Below are 14,925 nucleotides of genomic sequence, written 5' to 3' on the forward strand. Positions count from 1 at the left end.
GTAACAACTTTGAATGGAAAATTATCAAAAACAGTGGAGAAAAAAGTGTTCGTTGCAATTTTTTTGCACTAAACTGTTTCCTTCAAGTCTCAACTTACTTTTTTAGCTGGTGCAACTTAGTAAGGCAGATAAGTAAATTAGCTGAGCAGCTTTTTTATTCGTGAATACCAGTACAAAAGCGATAAATAATAAATAAAGGTAATAAAAGTAATAAATAACGGATTTAGCACAGGGAGCAACAAATAATAAAAAATATATAATAAAATTGTGGGAATAGCGGCAGTTGATTTGTTTTCGGTTTTAGTAAAAAGTATTTTTATTTTTGGTTTTTTTGATTACACAGTACTTAGGTTAAGACTTAGAATTTAATTATAATTTAAGGATTAATGTCTGTGAATGCGGGTTGGTATTAACACGTCTGTCTTCGCCGGCGGTTAGATGAAACTCAAACTTTTCGTTCAATGGCGTTCTTCTCTTGTCCTGTTATTGTCAGGGTTGCCATCGGATCGTCTGTTCAATCTGTGTTGCCACATAGGTCCCCCCAGACTTCACGTTCTGAAACGTACGGGAAGTCTTATTTCTCGTCCGATACGGTTTGTAGGCGGATTGCTTGTAGATATCTGGTTCGATGGTGATGTTGTTGTTTGCGATTGGTCTGGATTTTGTTGCGTTGACGTTTTCGATGGTTGGATATCCGATTGCAGTGTTTCGATAAAGGCTGGTTTTAGTCGGTCTATGGAAATGTTACTTTTGTTGTGGTTGTTGATTTTGATGGTGAAGTATTTCGGGTGTTTGGAGATAACTTGATATGGTCCGTCGTATGTTGGTACGAACGCAGGTCGTGCTTTGTCGTTGCGCACAAATACGTGCGTTGCTTCTGCCAGTTTGCTGAATACAAAGGTTTTTGTGGCGTCGTGATTTGCGGTTTGGGTTGGTCGTATTTTTATCATAACGTCAATGAGCTGTTTGGCAAAATCCGATTGTGGCTGATTTATATGGCGATCGTGAAAAAATTGTCCTGGCAACCGGAGATTAGCACCATATACGAGTTGTGCAGCTGTTGCTCCGATGTCAGGCTTGAATGCTGTTCGAAGACCAAGTAGGATTATAGGTAGGCGATTAATCCAATCATCTCGTTCATCACAGGTAATTGCTGTTTTCAAAGAGCGGTGCCAACGTTCGATGATTCCATTTGCTTGTGGATGGTATGCCGTTGTGCGTAAGTGTGATATGCCTAGCATGCGTGATAACTCGTTGAATAACTGTGATTCGAATTGTCTACCTTGATCGGTAGTGATACGTGCGGGTATACCAAATCGTGAGAACCAAACGCTGACTAGTTTTTTAGCGATTGTTTCTGCAGTAATATTTCTAATTGGGATTGCTTCAGGCCAACGCGTGTATCTGTCTATGATGGTAAGACAGTATTGGTATTCGTCTGATGGCGGTAGCGGTCCGATAATGTCGATATTAATGTGTTCGAATCTACTCGATGGTAACGAAATTGGTTGTAGTGGGGATCGCATGTGTCTACTGATCTTGGAACGTTGGCAGCTTAGACAGCGTTGGACTACGTTAGCTATTTGTTTTCCCATGTTCGGCCAAACGAAACGTGTTTTGATAAGTTTCGTTGTTGCGCGCACACCCCCATGCGAAATTCTATGCATTCTCTCGATGATGTTCCTACGGTGCGATTGTGGAATGAACGGTCGTACTTCTGATGTAGCTACATCACAGCATATTTTAAAATCGGAGTTGGGTATGCTTATCCACTTCAGTTGCAAGGATGTATTGCCGTCGATGAGTTTTTTCAGCTCTGGGCATTGTTTTTGATCTTCGGCGATGTGCTTGTAGTCGACAAAATTTGGTTCGATTGCCTCTATGTGTGAAAGTGTGTCGGCTGCCGTATTTGCAGTGCCGGCAACGTGGACAATATCCGTGGTGAATTGACCGATGAAGTCCAGCTGGCGCAGCTGTCGTGGTGATGCTTTATCAAGCTTTTGATGAAATGCATAAATAAGTGGTTTATGGTCAGTTCTTACCTCGAACGGTCTTCCTTCTAACATGCAGCGAAAATGTTTTATTGCCAGATATACTGCGAGTAACTCTCTGTCGTAGGTGCTGTACCTTTTTTGTGCTTCAGTGAGTTTTTGGCTAAAAAATGCTAACGGTTGAAACTCGTTGTGGACGATTTGGTGAAGTGCAGCGCCAATAGCGGTATCGCTGGCGTCGGTGCTCAACGATATTTGGGCGTTTGGTGCTGGATGAACTAGGAGTGTAGCATTTGCTAGTTGTTTCTTACACTCGTTGAAATGAATGCCTGAGTCGTCGGTCCACTTGATTATGGTCTTGTCGTTCTTTCGATTTCCGGGGATCAATTTGACCAGTGGTATTTGATGATCTACTGCGTTAGGTAGGAAGCGTCGGTAAAAATTAATCATTGCCAAAAATCTTCGCAATTCCTTGGCGATCTTTGGCAGAGGGAAATTGGAAATTGCTTTAACTTTTTCCGGCAATGGCTTAATACCTTCTACTGTGACGATATGACCAAGAAATGAAATTTGTTTTTGAGCGAATTTGCATTTATTAAGGTTGATCGTCAGATGAAATTGTTTAAGTCGTTCGAAAACTTGTCTTAAGTGTGCTTTATGTTGCTCGATACCTTCTGAGGCGACACACACATCGTCAATGTACACGAACACATATTCGAGTCCACGGAAATTTCGTGCATAAACCGCTGGAAGGTTTGTGCAGCATTGCACAAGCCGAATGTCATATGCGTAAATTCGAATAGTCCGAACGGCGTTGCTATTGCCGTCTTTGGAATGTCATTGTGCTCGATTGGAATTTGATGATAGGCTCGATTGAGGTCGATTTTACTGAAAACGTTTTTTTGGTACAAAAATTGTGTGAAATCTTGTATGTGTGGTAAAGGGTAACGATCTGGGATGGTCTGCGCGTTTAGGGCTCGATAGTCGCCACAAGGACGCCACTCACCATTTGCTTTCTTGACCAGGTGCAATGGGGAGGCGTAAGAGCTTTTCGACGGGCGGCAAATACCGAGTCTGCTTAAAAATTTAAATTCTTCCTTAACCGCGTTAAGTTTATCTGCAGGAAGGCGTCTTGGTCGTGCGAAAACAGGCGGGCCTTTTGTTTCGATGGAATGCGTTACTCCGGTCTGTGATGCTGATGGAGCTAATGCGTTTGGATTACAGATCTCAGTGAACTCGAGAAGTAGGTTTGCGATTTCAGTGTTGTACCCTTGTGTTTCGAAGCTTGTTGTTTTTCCGAAGGTGCATATGTTCGCGCGCCTTGGTGTTGTACTGCTGACAGTTAGTGTAAAATTTTTGATGTCGACGATTAAATTGAAATGGCGGAGGAAATCCGCACCGATGATTGCGTATTTCGTTTCTGCGATGACAAAATCCCAAGTAAGTTTGTGCTGAAGGCGGAAGTCAAGTGTGCGACGTATCATGCCATACGTTTTGATGGCTGTACCGTTTGCTGCGTAAAGCGTGGAACCGTTAGATTTTGACAAGCGACACGCACGAGTTGCTGGGATGACCGATACTTCTGCGCCGGTGTCGATCAGAAATAATTGAGTAGATTTTCTGTCAGGAATGAAAAAACGTTTAGATTTGGTGAATTCGGAATATTTTACCTCTAGTTCGCATTGTGATTTGTTGCTCGACGATGTTACCCTGCCAGGACTGTCGAGCTCTATCCTTACGGCAGATTTAAGTTTTTTGTTGAAGTTTTGATTTTCGTAGGGAAATCGCATGGATTTCGGCATTTACGGGCCTGAGTTCCGTACTCACGATGGTACCAACAGGTCGGTAATTGTTCGATATTGGTACTGCGATGTGGTGTATTCGGCCGTTTGGCCTTGCTCCGTGAACGTTCACGTTGTCGGCTGCGGTTTTGTGACATAAGCATACTTAATTTGTTGCTTAATTTTTCAATGGCGATGTCTTGTATTTCGATTTGCCTTTGGAGTACGGTGAATTGATTTGTAGGAGTTGTAGGAGTTTCGATAGCGTTGACGGCTGCTGCTGGAACCGGTGGGGCTGAGTTGGAATCACGACTTAGTGCGTCGAGTACTGCATCGGCGGTGATGGCGAGTTGGTGTAACGGTGTGCTTGGCTGGGCTTGCAGCATCCCGGCGATAACGGCGCGTGCAGCTTCAGGCAGTTGTTTCAGCCAATATTGTTGTATGACGGATTCATCGTTCGTCGCGTTTGTTCGCTGCATTTGGCTCAGCAAATGGCTGGGTTTACCGTCACCCAACTGAATTCCCGTTAGTTTGTCGAGTCGTGCCATAGCTGAATCACTAAATTTTTCGATGATGGCCTTTTTTAGCGTAGAATAAGGTGACATTGTTGGTGGCTTGCGTACCAGCCCAAAAACTTGGTCGAGGATATAATCATCAGCATGTGCAATGATGGCGGTATATTTATCCTTTTCCTTACGTACGCCAAAGCCATGTAGTTCGAACCATGCATCTACCTTGATAAACCATGATTCGATGTTATACTTCGAGTTTAGTTTCGGAAACGGTAATTTTCCAAACACTGCGTTGATTTGCGGTCTGCCACTGTCGATGTCTGCGTCGGCGTCTGCACCCTCGTTACCTGCTGCGTTGCTATCGTCGTTTTCTTCTGCATTAACGTTCATGTTGTTGGGTCACGTAGCTGTGAAGGAACCGTTACTTCGTGTGCCGTTATGATAGTTGGCTTCTGTAACGGTCGAGAAATTTTCACTGGCGTCACTCTTACACCGCACATGCACTTTTAGGTTACCTAAAACTAGCGTCACTTTTTGTCCCGCTTTATGTACAGTTACGCTCTGCACCGATTTAACTGAAAATTTTTTTACCACTTTTTGTACCGTTTTATGTGCAGTTACGCTCTGCACCGATTTAACTGAATTTTTTCGTCACTTTTTGTTTCACTATATGTGCAGTTACGCTCTGCACCGAATTTTTTGGTCACTATTTGTTTCGCTTTTTTGCTCACTACCACCTTTTTCTACGGGGTCACCACTGTGGGAATAGCGGCAGTTGATTTGTTTTCGGTTTTAGTAAAAAGTATTTTTATTTTTGGTTTTTTTGATTACACAGTACTTAGGTTAAGACTTAGAATTTAATTATAATTTAAGGATTAATGTCTGTGAATGCGGGTTGGTATTAACACGTCTGTCTTCGCCGGCGGTTAGATGAAACTCAAACTTTTCGTTCAATGGCGTTCTTCTCTTGTCCTGTTATTGTCAGGGTTGCCATCGGATCGTCTGTTCAATCTGTGTTGCCACAAAAATTAATGAAAAAATGTATTAAAAATTAAAAAAAAAAAAATGGAATTCCCATCGTTACAAAAAAAGGGATTTAGCACAGGAGCAATAAATCCTAAAAAAATATAAGGGTGGTTAAGTTTCAAGTGCCGGTGTTGATTTTGAATAAAATACAATTTTTTTGTAAATTATTGCCATTTCTCTTTATTACGATAATATTGGTATGGCTCAATTACGTATGGAACAAAATATTGCCCAAATGGCTGCCGCGGCCTCGGCGGTACACCTCCATCCGATGGTCCAAATTTTCGATGACGCTGAGGTATAATTGAGATTCCGTTAATGTGCCGAATTATCTCATCCTTTAGCTCTTGAATTGTTGCTGGCTTATCGACGTACACCTTTTCTTTCAAATAACCCCAAAGAAAGAAGTTCAACGGTGCCGTTGACGTTTAGGTGTGGTTCACATTCAACATCGGCCCTTGAAATTTAACCACCCTTTATAATAAAAATAATGAAAAAATGAAATAAAAATTAAAAAATGGAATTTTCATCGTCAAAAAAAAAGAAAGAAAGGATTTATTCATTTTCAGACGAAACAAAATTGAGACTACATTATAGGGTGTAAATAAACAACACAAGAAATTATATGAAACCAACTTGGGCAACAAAAAAGCAGGGCGAGTATGGGTGGACTGCTGATGTTTTATTTATTTTTGTTAAATGTGGTTGGGTCTGTAAGGCGCAGTCTTTTTTAGCACGTCAAAATCAACATCAAACACATAATTGTTATCATTAAGGGGTTACATACGTCCAGCAGCGCCAAAAATGCGATAAAAGAAAAACTGTTTTTAGAAGGAATAATAATAGAAATAAATATAAAAAATGTTTACACATTGCTTATTAGTACTTAAACTTTATAAAAAAATGTATTTTAATTTTTTTTACAAAAATTAGTATATAAAAAATCACGTGACCCAAAGTACAACGAAAAAAAGTTGCTCCACGGTCTGCATCTTTTTTCCTTGAAATGTTGATGGATCTGTAAAAAGTAAAAAAAATCTTGAAAAATAAAGTTGTAGTTATAGTCCGTCATGCCGGATTTTTGAATTTCGAAAAGTTTTGATATTTAAAAAAAGTATGCGTTTTACGTTATAAATGTTTATAGTGTTTTAATAAAAATATCAAAAATCAAAACAATAGAGACAACACTCTCGAATATTTAAAAAAAACTGCATCAAAGAATATTAAAAACTGTATGAGTTATCATGCAGACCGTGCCGGAGAGATAAACGAGTTTCAAGTTTGAGGTTCAGGAGCGCTTCGGACCGCTCTGTACCTAGTCAATGGGCTGTAGAAGCTATAATATTGGGAATTCCCGCATCAACATTTCACAGTATATTCTTAAGATACTATCCTTCTGGACATATGTAACCCCTTAATTCTTAGCTGATATTAGAATTGCATGCCAAATTTAGAGATTTTTAGAGAATTTAGTGTTTAGTAATATATTTTGTACTTGAATTTATGAAGAATTATAACAAACAATAAACCTATCAGCTTCTTGAACCTATGAACCCAAAGTGTAGTAAAAAGTTCTTTGCTGCAACACCAAGTATGATAGATTACCAGGTTTGCTATTAAGCTATGGTAAAAAAGAAAATTGTGCGGGGAAGTTTGAGTGCCATGTCACTTGGGGATTCGGCAGCCGAATTCTGCTCGCTCATTTCTCACGTATTCACACACTCATCCAATCAGTCGTTGTTCAGACGGCAATGAAGTGTCATTGGTTGATTCTTTTCGTACATCACTAACACAATCTCAGTTTTTTTTCGTGTAAAGAAATCACTGTTATGATCACAGTGGCATAAGCAGCTGATTCCTTCAAATTAGCTGAGACCCGGTTAACGGGCTGATCTCGACTACACCTTTTGAGTTATTTTCATAATGGAGGGTTGTGCTTCTTCTTTCTTCTGACAAAAGAGAATAAAAAATGGTTTTGATATTATATGAAATATGAGCACACGGGTGCGAAAAAGCGTAGTTTACATGAAATATGAGTCCCTTGGACTTCAAGTTGTTCCAATTGCTGAAATAATTTGTGCGAAAATATTTACGGAAAACGAAAATTCTGTGTAAATTAACGCTCCACATTTCTCTTTTGCTCCACATTTCTCTTTAGTTTAGCTAAAGCAGCCACGCACACATGCTTTTACTTTCTTTTTTGTTACTTGGCCTGCTTAATAGAGACCTGATGCAAGATGCTCTTAGTTTTTTTCCTAAGGACACATTATGTTGATCACTTTGAATAAATACTTTCCGTATACCGACATTAATAATTCTTTAATGCCAAATTGTAAGTTGGATCTGTGGCTGTTTACTTTATAAGGCAGACTTTTATGTTATGGTGGCCGAAAAAAAGCTGTTATAAAGGTTTACCAGATCAAAATATTTCGGAAAACTTTACCATATTTATAGTTCATTTCATGAGATATAACTTTTATTTATTTTTTTATATATTCTTTTAATAATTACTCGTTTTTTAATGTTAATAAGGAAAGTTAAAAAAAATTGTAAAAACTACAGCTTTCTGTTTAAGATAAAAGAAATGATCAAATATCAGCAATAAATTGATTAAACCATTTAGAAAAAGATCTACAAACAACACAATAATACATTTCTTTAATATTAAAGACCTCTTAAGCCAAAACAGGGCCCATTCAACAAGGTAGTGACAACTCAATCAACTAGCACATGGGTTGAAAAATCACGGGCCTAACAAAAAAACACGTTTATGTTTTGTTCAAAATTAGCTTTATTCATGAACGCAATTTCCATCCAGAACAATGCAATCATTCCAGCGCCACTCTAACATTTCAATACCACTTTTGTAGATCGATTTATCTTTCACCTTAAAATAGGCCTCAGTTTCAGCGATAACCTCTTAAATCGAGCGAAATTTTAAACCGACGAGCATTTTCTTTAGGTCTGCGAACAACCAGTAGTCGCTGGGAGCCAAATCTGGTGAATACGGAGGATATGTGGATGTGGGAGAAATTCGAAGTTCAATTCATGTAGTTTTGCCATTGTTTTGATTGACTTGTGAAACGGGGCGTTGTCTTGAAAGTGAGCAAACGCGGCACCCACTTGGAACAGAGCTTTCTCAAATGCTCATGAAATATAAACCCAACAGGTTCTTTTCATATCTGTACGATGTCAGCTAACTCACGCAACTTCACTTTTTGATCATTCAAATGATTTTGTGAATTGTTTGATGTTTTCTAGTGTTACCATCTCACTTGGACGTCCACTGCATTGTGCATTATCGGTGACCACGTTTGAAATCAAAAAACCATATTTTTATTATTGTTTCTGATGGAGTGGAGTCCCCATAACACTTTTCAAGCCATTTTTTCGCTTGAACGGTATTTTCCCCCATCAAGAAGCAGTGTACAATTAAAACACGAAATTCTTTTTTATTCATTGTTTTGAAAATAATAAAAGTCGTCTCGCTCTTAGCACAATAACTCACGAACTAATGAATAGAATATCATGAAATTTTAACAGTTGTATTTTTAAGGTGAAATATAGATGAATGCAATAAAACTAGTGTCATCTATGTGTTAAGTCCCGAGACTTTTTAGGCCATGTGTTAAGACTAGGTTTCAACAAAATAAGGCAGATATATCCACTGTGGCTAAAGCTCCGCTAGTATGTATATACACATACATATAATTGGCGCGGTGTTTGGCCGAGCTCCTCCTCCTATTTGTGGTGTACGTCTTGATGTTGTTCCACAAATGGAGGGACCAACAGCTTCGAGCCGACTCCGAACGGCAAATATTTGTTGTGAGGAGCTTTTTCATGACAGAAATACACTCGGAGGTTTGCCATTGCCTGCCGAGGGGCGACCGCTATTAGAAAAAATGTTTTCTTAATTTTGGTGTTTCACCGAGATTCGAACCTACGTTCTCTCTCTGAATTCCGAATGGTACTCACGCAGAAACCCATTCGGCTACGGCGGCCGCCGCTAGTCCATAGCCTATAATGCTGCTGGAGCTGTAAAAATTATGAAAATTCTTTATCACCTGTGCTGCTGCCCTGGTACTGTGCAAAAGTAGGCTGCGCTACTCGGAATCGCTTTCTTTAGCCGACTTAAAGCAGGTGGCGGTCGTCAACTTGTCTGATTGAATTCTTCAGAGACATTAGTGCTATAGCATGATGACCACATTAATCTAAGCGATGATGGCACAACGGCCCTTCGCTTTATTAAACTAAAAAAATTTAATTACTCTAACCCATCGCCACCTGTTTAACGAGTAAAAAATTATCATTTCTCGAATACTTGTGTTTTTCATTTCAAATCACATGCCATTTAAAACACCCGCTCCCCGTATTCTGTACTCAACTGAAAGATGATTTATTTTCTTCAAGGTATTGTAAATTACTAGATGGTAACTGGTCATAAAAATAAAACAATGAACTTCACTAAGTTACTAATTTAAATTCAAAGTTAATGCCGATTGATTGCTATTTAATATTAAAATTTGATTACCTTCCACTGTCATGGGAAATAACGAAGCTCATCGTTGCAGACAACAAAGTACTTGCTATGTAATGAATATTGAATTGAGTTTGAGTGTAAATTATTGAAATAATTTAAGTTAGAAGCTCAATCACAAACGCTAAAGACCGGTTAGCGAATTGCTTACTCAGCCGCACCCACACAACAATCTTGAACTCACATCTGGTTACGCGCAATTTGTGATTTTCTGGTGGTTTTGCTTGCTGCCATATTAGTCATGTGGGAAATACAAACTGACGACGCTGCCAAAAATTATTTGTGGTAATTTAACGATAAAGCAAAAGGAAACAGTTGGAGAAGTAATATTTTTGTAGGCATGAATGAACTCCAGCATACCACCGAATGATTGAAAGCAACGAACGGTTAATATGCAAATACTACACCTTACAGTTATGACTCATAGGCGCGCTAACAACATGGTAAACAACCAACCAGCAGTTGAGGTGGAGTAAAAAATACAAAATTGTTTGTTATTCTCTTAAGTCTCTCGCTGAGTCTAACTTTTTGTTATGCCTTTTGAGAACTTGATTGCCTGCTTTATTTTGAGCGTTAAGCGAAAAAAATTAACAGATTAGCAAACGTGAAACAAAAAATATTATAACGAACATTTTATAAATTACTGTTTTTTTGCAATAAATACAAAACAACAAAGTATCAGGTACTATTATAATTAAAAAAAATTATTTTTTAATACTCGAATGTGTTATTTTCTGCAGTTCATTTACCTTAAAAAAAACAAATGTGCAACGTTTTGTTTTTATTTTCTAACGAATACAGCTTTTATTTACTTTTGCGCTTTTTCAATTTTCGAATTCTGTTTTTGTTTCGTTTGAAATCAGTCACCTCCCCAACAAACTCATCGTTTAATAAAAATAAATGATTAATAGGCATTCGCCTCGTTTACCCTTTGGTAGTCATCAACAAGTTTTTTTGCAATAACAAAAAAAAAAAAAATCAAAAATCGGCATAACCAGGTTTACAATGAAATTTGCGGCTTTATGCAAATTGAAAATAATTCAAGCTTAGGATTTTTTATTTACAATTAATTTTTCTTGAAGCTGAGAAAACGTTTTTTTGTACTTTAAAAAGTTCACTGTCATCATATCGCCCAAAGCCCAAAAAGGGCTCCCCAGGCCATTAAATTACGGACGAGTACAGTAACAACGCTAGTAAGCCAAATCCGTTCATGGTAGCCGAAAGGTTTCAAAATCCACTGTGGATATGGAATATATATATATATAGAGGGACCTACAGTTTCAAGCCGACTCCGGACGGCAATGTTTTTATGAGGAGCTTTTTCATGACAGAAATACACTCGGAGGTTTGCTATTACCTGTCGAGGGGTGGCCGCTATTAGCAAAATGTTTTTCTTAATTTTGGTGTTTCACCGAGATTCGAACCTACGTTCTCTCTGTGAATTCCGAATGGTAGTCACGCACCAACCCATTCGGCTACGGCGGCGGATATGAAATATTCAAACAGGAAAAGTGTTTTTCTAATAGAAAAAGCTTGAAGGCCATAATGTTCTTTTCCCAATAGAGTTCTTTTGACAAATAACGCGTGACTACTGTCAAACTATGTACACAATTTTTGCAGTATTCATTGATATTACATCATGAAAAGAGTTACGCCTCAACGCGAAAACTGACGCTCTGTGAAAAGTGTTTATCGCGCGCTCAGGCCAACTTATGGTGTTCAGCGATGAGGCCCATTTTTGGTTTAATGTCTACGTCAATAAACAAAATTGCCGTATTTGGGCTAAAGAGCAACCCCAAGCAATTCAAGATGGCTGTTCTTGAACTGTACACCCATTGAAAACAACTGTTTGGTACAGCCTATGGGCTGGAGGAATCATTGGCCCATATTAGTTCAAAGTCGAGGCTGGCGCGAATGTGAAACAGTGAATGGCGAACGCTATCGCGCCATGATAAACGACTTTTTGATGCCTGAAATTGAAGTCCGCGGTCTCCATAACATTTGGCTCCAGCAAGATGGCGCTACTTGCCATACAGCCCGTGAAACAATGGATTTACTGCGTCCTCGTTTCGGTGAGCAATTTATCTCACGTCTCGGACCAGTGGATTGGCCACCAGGATCATGTGATATCACACTTTTGGACTTTTATTTGTGGGGGCAGTTAAAATCTAAATGCTTTGTGGATAAACCAGCTTCGATTGTTGTATTGGAAGCCAACATAACTAAAGTTATTCACGATATACCGACCGAGATACCGAAGTGCTCCAGCGAGTCATTCAAAATTGGTGTTTATGGATAACCGAATTACGGCGCCATCATTTGAAAGGAATTATTTAAAAAAAAAATTTCATGAATGGGTTTACACAAAAATTATAAAGATTGCTCAATCAATTTGAATTTTCGTTGTTTTATTTCATTTTAAAATCCGGTACCTCTAAATCTCCCTTTCACCCTTTATATGTAAGTTGGACTCAAAATATTTATTATTGAATATGTTTTTGCAAGTGATTCGTGTACGAAACACCGGCTGAAGTATCGAAAACATAGCAGCCATAAACGCTTCAGTTCAAAGACATTGGGAATCTCTCAGTCTAGAATGTGGGTAATTTTATACGGTATTTTTGGTATAAAAAAATCTAGGCTCAATATTTCCAAAGTCAAGTTAGCTAGAGATTAATTTCGACTAGGCTCTTAAAAAGTTTAAAAAAGATCTTCAATTTAAGCGCGTTTCCTCGCTAGGTGGCTTTGGAGCTGTTCTCATAGCTATAGCGAATTCCCCACTTAAACCGAAATAAATTTCCGCCTTAAATCTCTATTTTTCTATCTTTTATGTACCCATAGAAAATGCATTTGAAAACACCTTTGACGCTTACTATTCTACAAACCTCACCTTAAAAATTTAATTTGCTTTAAGAGTCGCGAAAAACTTCACTCTTCAGAATATTTTGTAAGGTTCTTCTATCTTTAGTGGTATGCTGCTGTTGTTGTAGCAGCATAAACATTTTCCATATATATACGAGAAAGTGCTGCTGGAGTGACCGTCCTTGGCCGGATATAAATCCAGACCGGTCCGGCAACGTAGAACCGACTGTCGTGGGAAGGTCCTTAATGCTATTTCCAATGCACGGTTAGCTCAGCTAACTGTCTAAGTTTGTTCAGCCGCGTTTGTTAACTTAGTTTAACTGTCATTCTATAGTTTTTTACACTCACTTACTTACAATACTTATTAATATATTCTCTTTTCAGATAAATCCACGAAATCACCCTTGCTAACTCCTTTCCCCAGCTGGGAGGCTCATAGTCTGGCCGAACCTGATCCGGAGCTGGTTTCACCCTTCCGCATACGCGCTGATCGTTGTGGTCGTCTTTGGGTACTGGATTCTAGAATTGCTGGTGTTTTGGAGAATACAACCATCTTTGGACCCGCTCAACTACTCGTCTATGATTTGCACAATGATAACCTGCTGCGCCGCTACAGATTTTCCAGCAGTCATATAAAACAAGGTTCATTCTTTGCCAATCTGGCAGTGGAGGATGCCGATTGTGAGAATACTTTCGCGTATGCAGCTGACTTGGGCTCGCCCGGCCTGGTAGTTTACTCATGGGCTCAGGAAGATTCTTGGCGTGTACAACATAATTTCTTCCATCCCGATCCCTTAGCTGGAAATTATAGCATTGGCGGCATAGAATTTCAATGGGATGATGGCTTGTATGGCTTGGCAGTGTCCAAACCACAGGCAGATGGTTTCGCAACACTCTACTTCCATCCACTCAGCTCAACAACCGAATTTGCAGTCAGCACTAAACTATTAAGGAACAAGACTTTAGCTACATCAAACGACATCTATCATGACTTCAAGATACTGGGAGCACGTGGCCCGAATGGGCAAGCAGGCGCTGCATTTTTAGATCCACGTACGGGTGTTCTGTTTTATGCTTTGCCAAATATGAACGCTTTGGATTGCTGGAGTACGACTAAAGCAGAATATTCCACTAATACGCAGGGTCGTATTTACTACAGTGCAACGGAGCTGGTATTTCCCAGTGAAGTGAAGGTTGATGCGGAGGATCGTTTGTGGGTGCTCTCAAATAAGCTGCAAGAATTCATTTACGACGAACTCTATCCGGGTACAGTTAACTATCGCATTTTGACCGCGAATGTGGTGGATGCAATTGAGAATACGGCGTGCGATACCGCACGGAAACCGCTGCCAGAGATTGTGAAAAATGAATTAGATACGATACTGGATAGAGTAGTGAATAAAACGGTAGAGGTCGCCACTGCTGGCGTAGCAACGAGAAGCTTAAGCGGTATCTTAATCATAGCGGCGGTGTTCTTGGCTATCAGAAAATTTTAAGCCGGGCTGTGGAGAGTGAACAGCGCGCGGAGTGTTTTTTTGAGTGTATCGATAATAATATAGAAATAAGTATAATTGTATTTATATGTAAATGTTAATGTTTAAAAGCTTTGTTTCAAACAAATTTGTACGTCTTTACCCATGAAAATGTGCCTGTGTGGGCTGCGAGTACTCAACTATTTTTCGGTCAGTATATTTTTAAGAATGTAAAAAGTAAAAAAAAAACTAAAAGTATGGTCATCTTTATAAACGTACGCAATGCTATATTTGACAGACTTTTACTCGTTGAAAAAATGCCAATGAGACAAAGATTGGAAAAAAAGTTAAATGGGTTAAAATTAAAATTTAGATGCAAAATATTTAATTTTTATTGAATCAAATATTATATTTTGTAAAATATATTGGGAGGTTGAATTAGTTTTAAAGGTGACACACAGATGGCGCTATTTATCACTTTATCGCGTTGACAATACTGAATATATATTCATGACAAATCCTCATCCCTAGGCTTTGTTTATCAGTATCTGTCATTTCGCTGAAGTATAAACAACGCAGTGTTTTCGTGCTCCGAGTATGCCAACTTTCGTGCCTTCGAAACGCAATTTGCGGGAAGCTTTGCTTTTCTGCTTCAATTTGAAAAAAAATACAGCCCAAGCCCGTGAATTGCTGCAGGAGGCCTACCCAGACCATACTCCGTCGATTTCAACATGTGAGTACTGG

The 14,925-nt window shown here is 39.0% G+C and overlaps 1 protein-coding gene across 1 annotated transcript in view; it reads left to right on the forward strand.

Moving 5' to 3' along the window:
- LOC129247734 (protein yellow) overlaps positions 1 to 14,459 on the forward strand; it is a 30,676-nt gene extending 16,217 nt beyond the window's left edge. Inside the window, exon 3 of the mRNA XM_054887011.1 lies at positions 13,094 to 14,459. Within this exon, the coding sequence (XP_054742986.1) occupies positions 13,094 to 14,205 (1,112 nt within the window). The 3' untranslated portion in view covers positions 14,206 to 14,459. The remainder of the gene's footprint in view (positions 1 to 13,093) is intronic.
- The last annotated feature ends 466 nt before the right edge of the window (positions 14,460 to 14,925 follow it).

This window comes from Anastrepha obliqua, chromosome 5 (genome assembly GCF_027943255.1).
Source record: "Anastrepha obliqua isolate idAnaObli1 chromosome 5, idAnaObli1_1.0, whole genome shotgun sequence".
Classification (NCBI taxonomy): domain Eukaryota; kingdom Metazoa; phylum Arthropoda; class Insecta; order Diptera; family Tephritidae; genus Anastrepha; species Anastrepha obliqua.